Source organism: Anoplolepis gracilipes, chromosome 9 (genome assembly GCF_047496725.1).
Source record: "Anoplolepis gracilipes chromosome 9, ASM4749672v1, whole genome shotgun sequence".
Lineage (NCBI taxonomy): Eukaryota > Metazoa > Arthropoda > Insecta > Hymenoptera > Formicidae > Anoplolepis > Anoplolepis gracilipes.
Genome location: NC_132978.1, coordinates 564,048 through 581,881, shown reverse-complemented (window position 1 = coordinate 581,881; position 17,834 = coordinate 564,048). Strand labels below are relative to the sequence as shown.

The window sequence follows — 17,834 nt, the reverse complement described above, 5'->3', positions numbered from 1 at the left end:
TTCGCGAACATATACAGAGGTCTTAAAGTATCAGGGCAAAAAATGCTTCTAGAAGAGAAACGCTGTTGCGGGACAGGAAGGATATACCAGTATGGTACCGCGCAGCGTATCGCGAATCGTATACACATGGCATTTCAAAGCTGATGTCGTCGTGACGAGAGTCGCGAGTTATCCCCTTATACAGCGCCAAGTAGATGCGAAGAAACACCTCGACGCGAAAATGGCATTTCCCACTTTGGAAACTTTACTGTCGTAATTACACTGCGATGGATCGTTGCAAATTGAGTGATTACGAAAACCAGATTAATCTGGACGGGAGCTTGCGGTTTCCGCATCCAAGTAGATCGAGAACGTGTGACCGTAAACATAACAATCTTGCACGACGTAAAGTTTCATTATATTAGTTTTATTTTTACTTTTTATTTATTTTCTATTTAATCCAAAAATATGATCTCACGAATTATTCGGATACCCCATGGAACATAAAAAAATATCTATTTCAATAATGCGTGCGTTTAATGCGTATATAGAATTCTAAGAACTTACATTAATTAGTCACTCTGTTTCTCGATCGTACATTCTCTCCATCTATGATAGAAATAGATAGAACAAAAATTTAATCAATCACGCAACGTCAAAGGACGCAAGTGAAAACCGATCTCTCGACGCGTACGCTTTATTAATAAAGATAATTGTGAGATATATCGTTGAATAGAGCGGAACAGCTACGATAGTGACCTACGTGGCGAAAAAATGGATACAAGCAAAAATATCGGAGCGTGATAAGAGCCGCAGGCACGACGAGGGGAGACGAAGGGAGACGAAGGGAGACGAGGGTAATCGAAACCTCCGTCTTCGATCGGCGATAACCATTTTCCTTTGTATTCGCAACTGTCACGAGTACGTAATCACTTTTTAACGCGATAAACTATTTGAACTGCGTAGACGAGACCGCGCGACAAATTGGCACATTGCGTGGTTGTATCGGGCTGCGGCGATAACGGTACGTCAAAAATGCATCTCCCTCCCTTTGATTTTCATCACGTAGGCGGAGAAACCGGTCAGTAGCGCTGTAGTAAAAATATTCTGTTATTACACAATATTCAGAAGCCGCGTGTCGTGGCCCCGTCCCATCTGTCATCTCCGACCAGAGCATTAACGCGCGCGCATAAAGCGAACCGCTATCTGCATAAAACACAGACAAGAGGAGCGATAATGTTGATCGCCTTTACGCTAATCGCTTGATGCGCAGCTTTACGCGAATCGTATTCTATTATCGGTCACGACCGAATCGATAAATCAATTAATTCCGTTCCTCATCGATGCTCGACACGCGCAAATTGATACGCATTAGTGTTTATCGTGTGATTATGCTTATATTGAAAAATTGATTGACGCAACATTATGACATGAAATGTAAATTCGATTGCACAAAGACGTTAAAATCAATCTTTACGATTGTGTTTGTTTCAATATATAGAATAAGGTGTTTTAATCCTTCTCATTCCGTAATAATCCCGAGAAATGGTGTGGTATTAAATATATCTCGCATTATCGATATCTAATATTCAGATTATGAATTTATTTTTTTGAAAAATATATCTTTCAATTAAGATAACTGTCCCAGTTGTAAATCATGTCCCAATAAGTAAGTCACTTTTGCCTTAAATTAATTATTAAAAATATTTAAAAAAAAAACATAATATCATTATATCGTTACCATACCATCTATTAGTAAAATGTCACATTTTTGACTTAATTATAATACTTAGTGCAAAGAAAAGAATTTTTAACTGGCGATGTTTTTGTTTAACATGCAGCGTAAATGTCAACAGTAAGATAGACTACATATTTCGTAAATGAAATAAGTTTACATTTCTCTGCAAAACAAGAGAGGAAATTATAATTATACTTATTATACTCCATTTTTTAAACATAAAAGAATCGTAGTCAACAACCTTAAATGACTCATAACTAGGACAGCTGCTTTATTCAATTTTTATTCTTGAGATATCTATCAAAGAATATTCGTCAAATATTGTAAAAAGGCTATTGCATTTTTTTTAATGCAGTACGAGTACATTTTGATCGCAACGATGTAAAACACACGGATCACGGAATAAGGCAACGTCGGCCATCGTCATCGGCGAGCGAGAGCTCGGACCTCGTGGAGCCTCTAGAAGAACCTCGTTAAACGTCGTCTCGCGATCGGAAGCGTGGACTGTTTTTACGCGCCTCGTAAAACTCGGGGACGCGTAGTCGTCAGCGCGGCTGGCTTCTCAACGCGCTCCCGTCGTGATACGACGGAGAAAGAGAGAGAGAGAGAGAGAGAGAGAGAGAGAGAGAGAGAGAGAGAGAGAGAGAGAGAGAGAGAGAGAGAGAGAGAGAGAGAGAGAGGGGAGAGAAAACCACAACGCGGGAGGCGACATGTTATCGGCCTCTCGGCAAGATAACCGCAAACGATTTCCCCGTAGCGATCGGTGTCTATCGTCCCTCCGTTGTCCCTCCCGTGCCCCCCATCACAACCGCGCGACGTATTTCCACCGGCGGCGTAAATCGCGCGGTTCCCGCGGCCTCCTTTAATCACCCCGTTCGTCTTTCTTCGCGGTAAACGTCGCCAGATGCTCGAACGTTATCTTCCACCGCGTCTAAAGAGCTTTCCACCATGATGACGTGTCGCCTTTGCTGAAGAAATACGTATAATGTCCTCGGAATGTACTCTCTGTTTTTTTACATCTTTAGTCATCTTTATAACACGTATTGCGAAAAACGAAGTAGAAAAAATCTTGAGTAAAAATAATATATCGAGTAAAGGCGACATGTCATCAACGTTGTAAAAGAAAGACTGATATTGAGAAAAATATCTTCGAATTTATATTTAGAGAGATTTTTTCGTAACAATTTTATAAATATGATTAAATGTAGGAAAATTACAAAAATATATATTTTTTAGCTTTATAAATTTATATTGATTTTAATAAGAGCTCGAAATTTCAATAATGAAATCCTGTTATCGAAAATTAAATAATTTCTACAAATTAAAAATACATTGTAGATGTCTTTTTATTTATCGATCAAATCGAAGTGGATTTACAATTAAGATTCTCCATTATCAAAATTATCAAAGATCGATAGAAATCGATATACCATAAATTAATCATTATCGGTTACGAAAGTTCGATTGTCATTATTTATTTTAGTATTCATTTGTGTAAAGAATAAAAATTATCTATTAAATTTCATCGGCATTGTGGAATAAATCAAGGAGTGGATCTCTTTCAAACGACGACGGTCAACATAGTCTGAATTCCGTGATGGTCGATCGATCGGGCATCAGATAATCTTTGAGAAGAATATTTTAATAGAAAGGTTCTCACACTCACAAAGAAAAAATCCCGCTGGTATTTAGGATGACATAAAGAGAAGGAAATGTTCGGAAATCTGACGCTCGTCTTTCATCACGTGGTGGCATCGTGTGTATCTGCCACGCTGCCACGCAATGTCAAATGTTCAAATACCTACGTTATTTTCATGTACAGGAATTGTTACGAAGGAAACCCGAAATTTAGAGATCCAATGAAGATGCACCCATAATGTGTGTGTGAATTTTTTGTTCCTTCAGCGCTCTATATGCCTGCGGTATTTTACTCGCTTTCAACAAATTTTTTTTGGGAAGGTCTCTCTTTTATTTACGTGAGATTCCGGTGCATGAATTCCAGACGAATGATTCAATGTCCGTGCCGGAAATACATCTGATGCGCATCGTGGCGTGATTAATTCGACGAAAAGGCGAGCCAAGCCGCTTGATAATCTGACGTAAACTAGAAACAATTTTTCTCTCAGCGATAAAATTAAAAGTGGAGCAACACTGTGACAAAGAAAGAAACACATGCGTGTTACGTTACATAATATTAGGATTACACATTGAAATATCAAGTGCATGTCGACAAGATTTTAGATGAGTTGTTAATATTGAGACGTTGCATTATGCAAACTAATGTTTGCAATTTATGCGCAATTTAAATATGACCGTGGTCACTTAAAAAGATTATCTCTTCAGAAGAAGAGATACACGTGGAAGAGATAGATTTACGTCTGTCGGAGTTCATGGATGATTCGCGAAAGGCATAAATTCACACGCCGCGCTGTTGAGTAAAGTCTGTGAAATAAAAAGAATGTGTCGTAAAATAATTATTAAAAATCCTGGAAAAACTTTTAAACCGCATATCCTGCACGCGCGAGTCTTAAAAGAGACGCGTATGTACAAAGAGATTAAAAATCCTTCACAACAATATTCGCGCGGTAACATCATTGCATAGAAAAATATCCATATAAACTTAAAGAAAATTCGTTTGAGATGGTTGCAATCAATCCTAGAGACTTTTTACGCAGAAAAGACGTTCGGTCTAAAAAGATTGAGCATCCTGCCGACGTTCTCACGATCGCGTTACGTTCCCTGCGAACGATTTATGTCGGTCTCGCGAGGGAGAGCAAGCTTTCGCTTCTCGCGCGGGAGCCAAGTGAAGCGTCACATGGAGGTTGGATACGAGATGTCGGGCATGCCGGCTTGCACCCGGCGGCGATTCGTGTTTATCACACTCACCTTGACTCCGAGGACGGTGTGGATGGCCTCTTCGACGCGCGCAAAGTTCCCCTTGCCCAGGGGCCCCAGCATCTCATACTTTCCGACGCGGACCAAGGACTTTTTCGCGGGCGCGACGACGACGTTGCCACCGCTGCCGCCTCCGCCTCCGCCTCCGCCTCCGCCTCTGCCGTTTTCCATCCCGTTCGTACGCGTCATATCGTGTATGTACGCGGGTGCGGGTGCACGTCGCTTAGTAAAAACCGATTCGAAAGTTTTGCCACCTCGTTAAATGTAAGGTCGGATTGATCACCTCGGGTTAGGTGGTGCCTTTCGCGTGCGCGCGGCACACGATACTTACACGACGCGCGCTTTATTACCTCTAGAAATCAGGTCCTCGCGATGCGATACGAGACGATGTGCGGCTCGCGTGACTCGGACATTTTCACGGCTCTATAGACAATTGCGAGATCTCGATGTGTGAAACTGTCTTTCTTTCCTTCTCTCTTCTCGTTTCTCAATCATCGCCGACTCGTGAAACACTCGTAGGTGCGGTCCTAGCGTGTCGATTGGCTCCTGCTGTGTAATTACTCTTTTATTTTTCGGTCGTACGAAATATTTCCCTTTTGTTAAAAATTTAATTCTAATTAATTCTAATACATAAATTTTTTTATATAATTATTTATACGTTTTTTGATAAAAAAAAAAAAAAAAAAGTTAAATAAAATTTGACACTTTGGCACTGTTTCATATTTATTTAAATAGAATAAAATCTTTACTTGTGCTATGTAGCTTTTACGATCACGAAATACGTAATGATGTACAGCGAGGTTAATCATGCGCTTTTGATGTTAACGCGCAATTTAAATTCTGTCCTCATTAACAAATGAAATCGGCAGGTACTTTGCATTTACATGCGCCATAATATATTTGAATGTCGTGCGGAAGCGCTGTCCCACTAATATTTGTACTTTCATCGGTTACAATTGCGCGGAGCAATTAATACGCACATTTAAATACGATAATATTCCCACATAGCAATGACCGGCTGCAATTTAACTTTGTGTAATTCTGTAATAATTATAGGATTGGTATAACGTGTCAACTTTTATCATTGTCAAGCTATCTAGCTGCTATTTTTCCACAGTCAACACATATACTATACTCATACTCACATATATAACATATTGTATATTATATACTTACTTATCGGATCGAATTTAAACATCTATATAGCTGAAGAGAAAGTTGCTATAAATTTTGTCTGTTTCATATTGTATGACTCTTTTGCGTTTCAAAATAATTCCAATAACATTGCACCTCATGCACTTTATTCTATTGCTGAATATATTATAACGCGTAAGATTTGGCATTCGCGCGGCGAAGATACGATAGGTACGAAAATATATATATATATATATATTTATATTTAAAAAAATCGAAACAAAAGTCTATTTTATTATAAGTTTTTATAGTTTTCTTTAGCAACGTTAATTAATTCTTTCACGTTTATATGATCGATCGGTGAGAGATATATTGTTAGGTTTCCGCAAAATGTCACACCTAATTACGCAAATTCGAAAACAGCGTCGTAGTCGCCTATCACCGAGAGCCGCTAATTGTATATGCTAGTGCAGCGAGGTCAGCAGGAAGTCGCTATCTAAGGCAGGACTTGGATATCTTTCGCGCACTTTATGACAAACAGCTGTTCTGGCTGAGTCAGAGTCCGCGGCCTTGTGTAGCGAAAACGTACCAGAAGATTAGTCGTAAGGTCTACTATTAGTGCGCAAAATGAAATTTTGTTTAGTTCCTTACTTCGGGTATTTTGTAATCTATTAGACCTTTCTTTTGTTGATCTTTTATTGTTAATGACTAAGTATATATCTAGTTACTTTGATCTCTATTAGAAACTGAAAAAGGATAGAAACTTTTTTTATTATCGATTAAATACCATCACCGGCAGATGTGAAAGCGTAAATATTCTAGGCTTTTTTACATCAATCGTGCGACTTGCCGATCGTTCATTGGATATTTATTTTGTTTAATATAATTTTAATTTAATTGATGTATAGCCAAGTTATCAATCAAAATTGATTTATTAAAATTTTTATTATATATATATATATATATATATGTATATATTGAATATATAACTTGTAATAACATATATTACATATATTAAATAATAAAATTAATTAAGCATTCATGTTATTTATTATCACATTACATGTAATTCATTTAATCAATCTTTTTATGCGTTAATTTTAATTTTAATTTTAATTACTTCAATTAATCCTGTGTGCAATTCTTATTACGCAATCTTAATCCGAATAACAAATTACATTTAGATCAGCAGAAAATGAAAAATATCCAAAGAAATAGATATGATTTTAAATTAAAAATATTCAAAGAAATAGATTTGATTCTAATTGTAAGCATCGTCAGCGAAATAATTATTGTCCGTAAAGATAACGAAAACAATAATTTATAATCTTTATCTGTTGCTACAATTCTTGCTTGAAATAATAAATAATACGAAACATGTACTTCGATAAAGACTTATCATCGCTACGTCTCGTATATTGAAAGTTGATTAATCGTTAATTGTCATAATAATAGCGAAACTTTTCGACTTGTCGCAATCATGTTTAGAAAGTTTCGAAAAAAAATTTGACAATACGAAGCGTTTCACATTACTGTTTTGCTGCTTGTATTACTACGTAAAAACGATAACAAGTTGCGACAAGTATGTGTGTAATTAATAAAATGCTAATACTAAACACTATAATAAATATAGGAAATAATTATATTTCTCATAGAATAATCGACGATACCCGAAGTAAATAATCTTGCTATTCGAGTTTTGAACGGATGACGAGAGATTGAACGAGTATATCAACAATGATACGTCTATGCCGGTTGTAATATGAAGGTCAAATACTTTCATATAACAACCAATTTATTGCCGCCTTGAAATATTGAAATATTTTATATATAAATATAAATTGATGCTGAATATATTTTGTATCTTATATTTCTAATTAAATTCAATATATGAGATATCGACGCTACCGTGTCATTAGGTTTCATGTATCAGACTGCATGTGTTAAAAAATAAATTAAAAATTCTATAGCTATAAATTGTTGTTGAATTTTGAAATAGGAAGAAGAATGAACCGAAAGACAGCTTTCTACGAAGTAATCTCGGTCGTCACTCGATCGACATTTATACGATGCTGCAACACGATCCGAGCCTGGCCCGCCCGCATATTCGCTGTGTCACACGATCACGGCTGACCCACTCACTCTTGAAAAGATATCGATAATGCACGAGCCGGGATATGTTTTGACAGGTCGCGATAATTTTCTAACCGGACAGTGCTAGGCTTGTGTTCTCGATGATGCGCAACGGCTTCAAACGATATCGCAAATATTAAACTATGTTTAAGAACGCGGCGATAAATCGACTTAAAAATAAATTGTTTTTTAATTCGCTAATTTTTCTTCATAAGAATCAAGTATCAATTATTAAATGCATGATATAGTCAATAGCAAGCTATAATGAAATCCTTTCTTTACACTGCTTTATTTTCTACTTCTTTCATAATTCTATGTATGTTTAAAAATCAACAAAAAATTTTTACAACAAATTAATATATATGATAATTTTCCATAGATGTGTGAAATTATAAAAAACATACGTTTACTGAATACTATTGTACATTTGAAATATTATTATGAAATCCTAAGTAAAAATACTAGACTGATTATCACATTTTATTTTATTGATACATTTATTTTATAATATACTATCAAAGATTAAGATTTATTATCGTAATTATCGTAATTGTAAATAAAATATAACATTTTTGATAAATATTATTTGTCAACAGAGATAATATTTCGATATTGAATTAATTTTACACAACTACGCATTGATCCATTCCTCCTTCTTTCATTACTTTCTTGTTACTTCTGCAAACGCAATGTTCAAGTACAAGTGTAGCTATTTTAAAAAGTCTCTTATCGATGAAGTAGCACGTGCACGTGTCTTAGTACGTATTTCACGAGCAGAGAAAATATGGCGAAGAATCGGCAAGAAAAGACGAAGAAGAAAGATAGAGAGGAGAGGAAAAGAAAGAAAGAGAAACCTGAAAACCTAGATAACATGTGCGATGTCGAAAGGCGATATAATGATCGAGATGATTCACGAGAGGCGATAAAGATAGCGTACGTACCGTAATTGCGTCTTGCACTTTGGCCCTCTTTGCTACTCGACACGTGGATGACACGCAGTACTTTTCTTCGTTCTCGTTAGCAGGGTGTCAATATTGAATTATGCACTTTTCAACTAAAAAGCAGGAAATATAAAATATGTATTGTGTATGTGTATGTACAAATGTCTCTGTAAAAAATAAAAAATTCTGTTCAAGAGATTAGAAAATATATAAAAATAATAATAAACAATAATTATTATAGAACTATAATAATTATAATATAATAAATATAATAATTATAATAGTTATGAAAAATAATAATTGTATAAAATAATTATAAATATAATAACAATAAAGTCTTTTATAACATAAAATTAATCATAAAGTTTTATAGATAAAGATATACACAATAAAAGAATTATAAAGAATTGTATAATATTATATAAAAGGCATATACGATAATATATTTTATGTTTAAACGCCCTTTCTCTTTCTTGACTGAATCATCTATATTCTTTTTTATCGTAACTATAAAAAAAAGGTCGTCTATATAAAAAAGAGATTCGCTGCTGGTAGGATTACGACGAGGCAGCCAGCGAGCCGGCGGAGACGCGAAAAAAATGTGTGCACCAGTGGATAGATTTCTCAGCGGTCTTATGCTAATGCATCTTATTGCGTAACGACAAGCGGCGATCGATAAGTGGCGATTTATTAGCCGCGGGACGTGTCCGACGACACGCAGATGTTCGCCACGCTGATTCTGCTCTATCTTGTTTTCCGTTCATCATCTTTCTCTCCCTCTTCCTCTCTCTTTATTTCTCTCTATCCTTAATCTTATTCCTATGCGATCCCGAATCTTTTTGTCTCTTTTTAACTCTCTCTCTCTCTCTCTCTCTCTCTCTCTCTCTCTTTCTTTTTTTCTCCCAGTGCATCCCTGGCGGCCTTCCTCGTCTCTACATCGTGCGAAAGATTAGGCGTAGTGCAGTGCGTGCCACTTGCGCACGCATCCCGAGACGCACTTGTGCATCGCGCAACACTATCGCGGCACGTGCTCGCACATATACACGATTATCTATTATCAACAATAAGATTTCCGATAGGCCGGTTGAATTTTCGCTGAGAAATCTCCGCCGAGTTCGTGGAAACGTTTCACCTTGGTAGCCGTTGCGGCAGACGTGACTCACTTGCGCGATAATGTTTGGAATAGTCGAATAAGCGTCATTGGATATGTCTTTGAGAGAGATAGTGTGTGATGATTCTTTTAGAATCGAAATCTTTCTAAAGGGTACCAAGTGGTACGAGAAAAATAAGAATTTATTTTTACCCAAAGCTTTCTGGAGCAATATAAAATATAAAAAGATTAATCACCGTTTATTGATTATTATTAAAAAAAATATTGTATATAATACTTATTAGGTATTATTAATTTAATTATTATATATTTTGCAATCCATCACTTATGATACACAGTATTTTGAATTGTTAAATGAGATGTTATCGTATCATTATAAATTATCTACAATGCATAAAATTATTTATTGTATTATTCTTTAGTGAGAATTTAAAAAATATATTTTTTGGAGATTTCGCGATACACATATCATGTATAAAAAAAATATATCGTTCTCACAGTCTTTTTTTCGAGTCATTCTTACAAGGCGTACGTTAAAACGTTCATATTAAATCTTACGCGGCTAATGACAGAGGAGAAGGAATTAACACGTCAATGGCAAGTTGAGAGAGAAATTAATGCCGAACCGTTCTCCATATTGTAATGCACAACGGTGGATAAGGCGGTCGCGATTAGATTGCATCGCGTATACTAGCATCGCTAAGTTACGTGAAAAAGATAAGGCGTGCATTTTGAAACATAACGAGTGCGCGCGCGATAGTGCGATTAAAAAAAAAAGGAAAGCTATACGTCGTCACGAAGCGCGTTTAATTTATCGCGACGGCCGATCCGAGCGCATCGCATTATCAGACGTCCAGTCGCGCAATCGATGAAAACAGCTTTTAATTGACCCTCTACCTCCCGCACTGCTGCCGCGAGCTCTGCAAAATGCAAAACGTCGTCGAACGACACGGAGAGCGAGCGCGTAATATCGATTCGCATCGCCGTCATTAACTCCGTTCTGTTTCCATCGGGGGTCTCTATAGCTACGCCGATTCTACGTATCAATAATAGCGAAAGTACCCTCTCGTCCGCGATGTATCTAATATAATATGCCCGGTAGAAATGCAAAAGAAAAAAGGGAAGATCGATCTGTCAAGGAGCGGCTTGAACTGAATTAAAAAAAAAAAAAAGAATTCGATATCTTCTGGCTTAATTAATTATGTATAATTAAAATAGACCTTTATAATGATATCGCTCTCATATTCGCTCGCTAAATTTATTAAATTCGCAAGAGGTAATGCACGCGACGCGTTGCATTATCTGCGCTTGCACGTGCCGTTCGTACGTACTCGCGCGCACGTCGTCCGCGCGTTGGGATTATTAATTATTATCAGCGCGCGGCTGTGCCGCATTATATTTATCGCGCGTGCAACGTCCACTTAAATACTGATTAACTAATTTCGCGACGTTGCGCGAACACGACGTGCTAACGTTAAAAGGTAAACGAACCGCAGGGTCGCTTCGCCCCCTCCCCCGTTTTTTTGCGGCCGTTCACTCGCTTGTTCGCGATTTGCCAATCGCATGGCGACGGCAAAATTATATCAGCCGGTTCCCGTTTTAATTGAACCAAGTCCAAGTTATTATCATAGTCCTCTGCTCTTGGTAATTGCTTCATTCCCTATCGAAGTTTCAACAGTCGTGCACTTAACCCACTTGCGATGCTATTAGTCTATCAATTACGAGGGATATGTTGGGCAACTTATCCGCCTGCTCTCCGTTGTATCGAGAGTTTTGTGAGAGGATGTAACTCTCCTCGCGCGAGCTTTCCATAGCATTACATACTTTCGTTGTCATCTGGACGCTTCCTATCGTTCTCGTGACGAGTTTCACTGTCAGTATGCCAGCGTTGGGCGAATTGGCAATGTACTCTTCTGTATTTATTCAGAATCCTGTAACACTAAAGAGGCTGAGTAATTTATGAAGAATAATAGCTTTCTATTTTATATTTTATATGTACAAAAGAAAGACAGAGAGAAAGTGAAGACTTGATTTCTAATCACGCTAATTTCTCTCACAATTTTACTTTTTTCATAGTTTTATTTTATAAGTTTTATCTTATCTCTCGCGCGCGTCAATCCTTATCTGAGAAATGCTTAAATAATCAACCGTGATGCATTCGAATAGCTGACGAATGGATCAGATATATCGTCCTATCGAAAATGCGTTCTATTGATATTCCTTTATCCGTAATTCCTTTATCCGTAAATCGGGTTATGACGATTACAAACTGGCATAATGTCTTAAGACTAAAGACAACATGGTCAGTAGAGAATCATGATTCACTACTGACTCACTGTGATACACGCGAGTCAGTGCAAAGTGCCAAGTGTACTTTGTCAAGTGCTAAAATTGACAACGTTGCACGTGCATTCGGTCGCACATGGCAATGTTGATGAATTAAATCATTGAGATAATTAATTCGCATACACTCTGACGTGGGAAAATAGTGTTTGTATTTTTGAGCGTATCGGATTGCGCATTGTCAATGACTAATTTGCATTACAACATCCTACTCGATATCTGCCGAATCTGAAAAAAAAAAATATTACAAAAAATAAATTTAATCATAGCTAGAGCTTAATTTTAATTTCAAATATGAACTTTGACCAGAAAGGCGTTAATTATATTATCCGTTGGAATTGATTTCAAGAACGGCGCGAATAATTTTTATTACATACATACTAAATATCTCTCTCTCTCTCTCTCTCTCTCTCTCTCTCTCTCTCTCTCTCTCTCTCTCTCTCATCTGTTTAAAAATGTTATTTTTAATAAAATAATAATAAAGAAAAAAATGTAACCGTTACAATAAACTAAAATAATCATAAATTTCTGTTGTTAGAGTTTATTGTAATTTAATTATTCAAACCTTACACTCGCTTTCTTTAAACCAAAGTAATTTGCGATATCGCATTCTTTGAGGATATCGCATTTTCGACTGCGACAGCCGGTTGCACGTCGTTTCAATGGAAAACGACAACGCGCGTAATTTGAGCGCCACGCGAACGACTGCACGAGAACTACCTTCCCCGGGGAACTAATGTCCGCGCGGCCGATGATGTACTCGACAATCATAATTTACTGTACGGCCCGCAGCATGGATAATGGGTAACATACGTCCGTTTCTTGCGGCTAACAAAACGAAGGACGGTGCTTCCGTTCTTCACCGGCCTGTCAGTTCGCGAGCCGCTCTTCGACATCTCTTCGTGCACTTCAGCTTCTACGAAAACGAGTAGCAGTATATTCTCCGTGTAAAATTACCGATATGGAATAAGCGACGGAGAGGACAAGCGATGATGAGGACGAGAATGAGAAAGGAGGAGCGCCGATCGGAGCGGAAATAACGATCGCCGAATCTCCGCCTCTTTGTCGTTAAGACTCCTCTGATCTGCTTGTTGTCTACTCAATTCTTAACGGTGAAGTTTTTTTTTTTTTTTTTTTTTTTTTTTTTTTTGTTAAATCGCTCTTCTCGCAGCCGATCAAATTGTTTGTCCTGTTTTCCTTTTCCGACGCAATTGAATTACGTTGACTCGCGCAATACGTTGTCATAGCTTCATGCTTTGTAAGCGAAAAAAAAATCACAAATTGTAATTGTTCTATAATACTCGTCCTTGCCACCTTATCTCTTTCAATATGTTCGTGACTAACACTGATAATTTTTTTTTTTAATCACAAAGAAGTAAACAGTGTAGACGTTAGGTTGTTACATGTCTCGAATTTGTAGCGATAAATGCGTTAAGAAAATATCGACTGAATATTGAAATCTATGTTTACTCTTAAAATCTCTTAAAATGATATCTATTAATAATGCGTCCGCTACTGATATGGAATTATTGATATACAACGTTTCCGATTCTCACGATGAGAGTACGCGTGGCGCGTATGCGTGTCAGGGATAATCTTCTGTGAGTAATTTTCTGATACATAATTAAGAACATATATATTATAAACACGTATTGTTTAAAATATATCGTAAATTATGTGACGGACAATTTTTATAAGATACAATCATCAGTACGTAGTCACTTGCACACAAAAAAAAACATGAGAATTCTGCCGGCCGATTGAGTATAATATTCATCGTTTATATTGTTTCTAGATATAGGTGCGTCGAAAGAAGAGCTCGATCGAAAATTACAAGTGTCGTGCCCGCCGTCTCCGGGAAGTAGAGTCGAGGCTAAAGTTATATAGAACATCAATCACGACGAATAATAACCGCCTTCTCGAGAACCGTCGGTGCAATTTGAATTAAACATCGCAAATGCGACAAATAAGCGTCGTAGTTTCGCCGAGTTATATCGTATCCACATTGTCGCGATGGATGCTCTATACCTGGTATGAATCTTTTAAAAGATGCATCAGCCGACGTGAAACTCACGTGATTACGCCACGTGGCTGCCACCGTTTGCTCTTTGGCCGTACGTCCGAAAATATGGAAGGTGACATCATTGATTTATGACAAGCGAAATGTGATACATCAATGTATTGAACTGTGATCACCCGAATGTTATTTTTGCTTTTTCCATGCAATGTCTAGCGTATATTAAATCGCTAGAGCATCTACAAATTTCTCTTTAAATTTCCAAGTGAAAGTTAATCGACCTTTTTTCTATAGAATGAAAATCTCATTGCAATTATTCATAATTAATTAAATACTAACCGCGCTAAAATAATTGAACAGTCTACATATTTATTTGTCAACTAAAATTAAATTAATTAGAGGCTCTAAATATTACTAAGTAATATTATTATATAAACAATTACACATTAAAGAGCAGATGTAGGACGTGAAGTAACATTCACAATCATTTGTCCTGTTCATATTTTATTAGTGATCCAAACGTTTCGGACTCATATCGAGCCTTCTTCAGTGGTTAAAAAACTATATTTATGTGTATAACAATAAGCATTATACAAAATTATATTTATTAATATTTACGATTTAAAAATCTTATTAAGATTATAAATCGTCAAATATATCACTTTTATTTAAATTATGTAAATAATTTTTGACTGATGGAATTTTTTATTTTATTATATAGCTCTTATACTCCAGTTTATTCTCATAGTCGTAGCACGTCTATTCGTTCTCTTTCTTATTCTCTCGGACGTTCCTTCGGGAAAAATCCAAGGGAAGTTTCAGTGCACTCGGTATGTGCTGCAAAAATCCGCGTAGCCTCCTCAAGGAGCAATACCGTTCGTCTCACTCAATTTAACTCGCTCTCATTCATATTTCCTTGTTCACCAGTGTTTCGATTCTTTATTTCGTAATCTATATTTATATAGTTTCTACGCAGCAAATATCTATGTGCGAAAACAATATCTTCTATTCTTTGGAGATATCTTAACAAAAATTTAAAAAACTCTTGTAATCGAATCGAGGCTATTGAAGATGAATGTTTTAGTCAAACCACTTTTGCACCATTCAAAATTTGTTGGCATTAGATTACAAGCATAAATGCGAGCTTATCGTTAACCAAACAACGTTCTGAAGATCAGTGTCAGAAGCGGAACACGTTGTCTTATCGCAAAAAAAAAAATGAAACGTATGTGACTTCCCTATTTACAATATATATATATTCCGATAGCACTCATCGATAAGCGATATCATGATATTGGCAACAAATTACCGAGATATCTTTAAAGTGTCAAGCGAAAGGGAGTATCGAGCTACCTGTGCCAACGTATCGATACTTCGATAGCATCATAATATCGTCAGCATCCGGGGTACGAGAGATTGAAAGCGGTTTGCGAGCCGGTGGACGAGCGCGCGGCAAAGGGGGTGCAGATACAGCGCACGCGGAGCGCGGCCGGAGTGGAGTAGTCCGTACCGGGTAGAAGCGGAGAGCGAGGCGGAGATGGATGGACGAGAGAGGAAACCGTGAGAGAAGCGAGTAGAATCGTAAGCGAGAGAGCGCGGTGCGAACACGAGCGAGAGAGGAGTAGAACGGGATAGAGAAGAGCAAAGGAGAGAGAGAGAGAGAGAGAGAGAGAGAGAGAGAGAGAGAGAGAGAGAGAGAGAGAGAGAGAGAGAGAGAGAGAGAGAGAGAGAGAGAGTGTGTGTGTGTGTGTGTGGTGTGTAATACGATGAGAGACCGAGGGCGTCACGGGACGAAAAGAGAGAGAGAGAGAGAAAAGGAGGGGGTAGAGGAGAGAGGGAAGGGAGAGAGGTAATTACTCTGGCGACATTGACCCGGCGGCGACCCGACAGCCGCTCTCGCTCGACTCGCTCGGCCCGAGACTCCGACTCACCTACCTACACGCCTACACTCGGTTTACCTCTTCACCTTCCCCTCTTCGTCACTCCGGCCGTCTCCTCTCTTCGACCTCCTACTTCTCTTCCTTTTTCTTCGTCTTCCTTTCCACCTCTTGATTCTCCCATCTTCGTCTTTCTCGTCGTGCTGCGGTTCATCCGAGTTCACTTCTCGATCGCCGAACCCGAGAGCAACAACACAAGAGAGAGAGAGAAAGAAGGAGAGAGATTGAACGTTGTATCCTCCGCGAGGGTCTTCTCCACGGAGGAGGCCCCCGACGATGCGGCGTGCTCTACGTGGTCTCAATGAATCCTCTCCTCATCCCTTCCCCCGCGATTGTCTATGCGCTCGTTGTTGCCGGAATTGAGCTTCCTGCTCGTATATAACATGTTTACCCCGAAGCCAAGCAATTTTTCGAAGCGCTAAATAGATGCTAAATCATTAAATAAGTCAATCTGACAGAATAATCCCGTAATTTTGAAACATTATATATCTTTCGACAAAGAGATTAATACTCGAATTTTAAATTTTTTAATTTATAAGAATAAGAGATTTTTATAAAACTGCGAATTAATGCAATAAAAATATTCATAACATATAAAATAATGTAAAACTTGCTTCACATTGCAAAAGAAATACATGTTAATCTTTTTTTATTACATATGTGTATGTACAACGTAACGCATCAGCGAAATACGAATGATTCCGGATCAAACGACTAGAGACTATTTTTTTCAGCCACTCAATAATCTCCCGTGCGACATGACGAACCGGAGGGATCTCGTTTGCGAGGTCAATCGGTGCGTGGCCATCGTTACAGCCGTCGGGACAGTTAAAGCGTACAGGAAAATATAATTGACGGTAGCGACATATATATTTTGCATAGCTACTCTCGTTCTCTGAGATCCATGAAGAGCGCCATATCTAAAGAGACGAACCCGATGTGCCGAACACTCGGCCAAGACGAATGTGGGCGTGTGGAGCTAATCCGACCCTCGAGGCTTTCCGTAGAATTTTTTTTTTCCCCTCGAACAAAAGTGCCGGACAATTCACAAGTGTGCCAAGGCTAACAAAGCGTACACGGTCCAAGATTGCGAAAAATCCACCCCTGCGGAGAGAGCCCTTCATTTTTCAGGAACACCGTGCGAAAACGGTGAGTAGGATTCGAGAGCGAAAGGTGAGTCCGAGGGATTAGAGGGTTCGCTGCGCGAGAGGCTGGACCAGGTTAACGGAGCAGGTATACGCCAATACAGCATTAAACGACCAACACGAGGGCCCAAGACGGGCTGCGCAGTATCCGAGTTCGTGTCCGGCACACACTCGAATTATTGTAGACACACGGATACACACCCACACACATGTATGCGTTATCCTGCATCCTTATATGCGGGATGTATCCCGTGTATGCGCCTGTGTATGCGTTTGTGTTCGAGGTGGACACGACATGTGCACGCGGCTACGAAGGAACTTGAGCGCAGGCTGAGCGAGCAGGATCGCCTCCCGCGGTGCTGGCAACCTGTTTTCTCTCTCCCAGCCGAGTTTATTTTGATTTATTGTGTCGCCGCTAAAGAGATGTATTGTTGTGACGTACCCCGCGGATGCTCCGCGCA

At 38.3% G+C, this 17,834-nt stretch overlaps 1 protein-coding gene across 1 annotated transcript in view; it reads right to left on the bottom strand.

Annotated features, from left to right (window-relative positions):
• Nucleotides 1–4,801, bottom strand: part of LOC140669607 (MAP/microtubule affinity-regulating kinase 3-like) — a 204,950-nt gene extending 200,149 nt beyond the window's left edge. Inside the window, exon 1 of the mRNA XM_072899606.1 lies at nucleotides 4,604–4,801. Coding sequence (XP_072755707.1) covers nucleotides 4,604–4,801 — 198 coding nt within the window. The remainder of the gene's footprint in view (nucleotides 1–4,603) is intronic.
• Nucleotides 4,802–17,834: the final 13,033 nt, after the last annotated feature.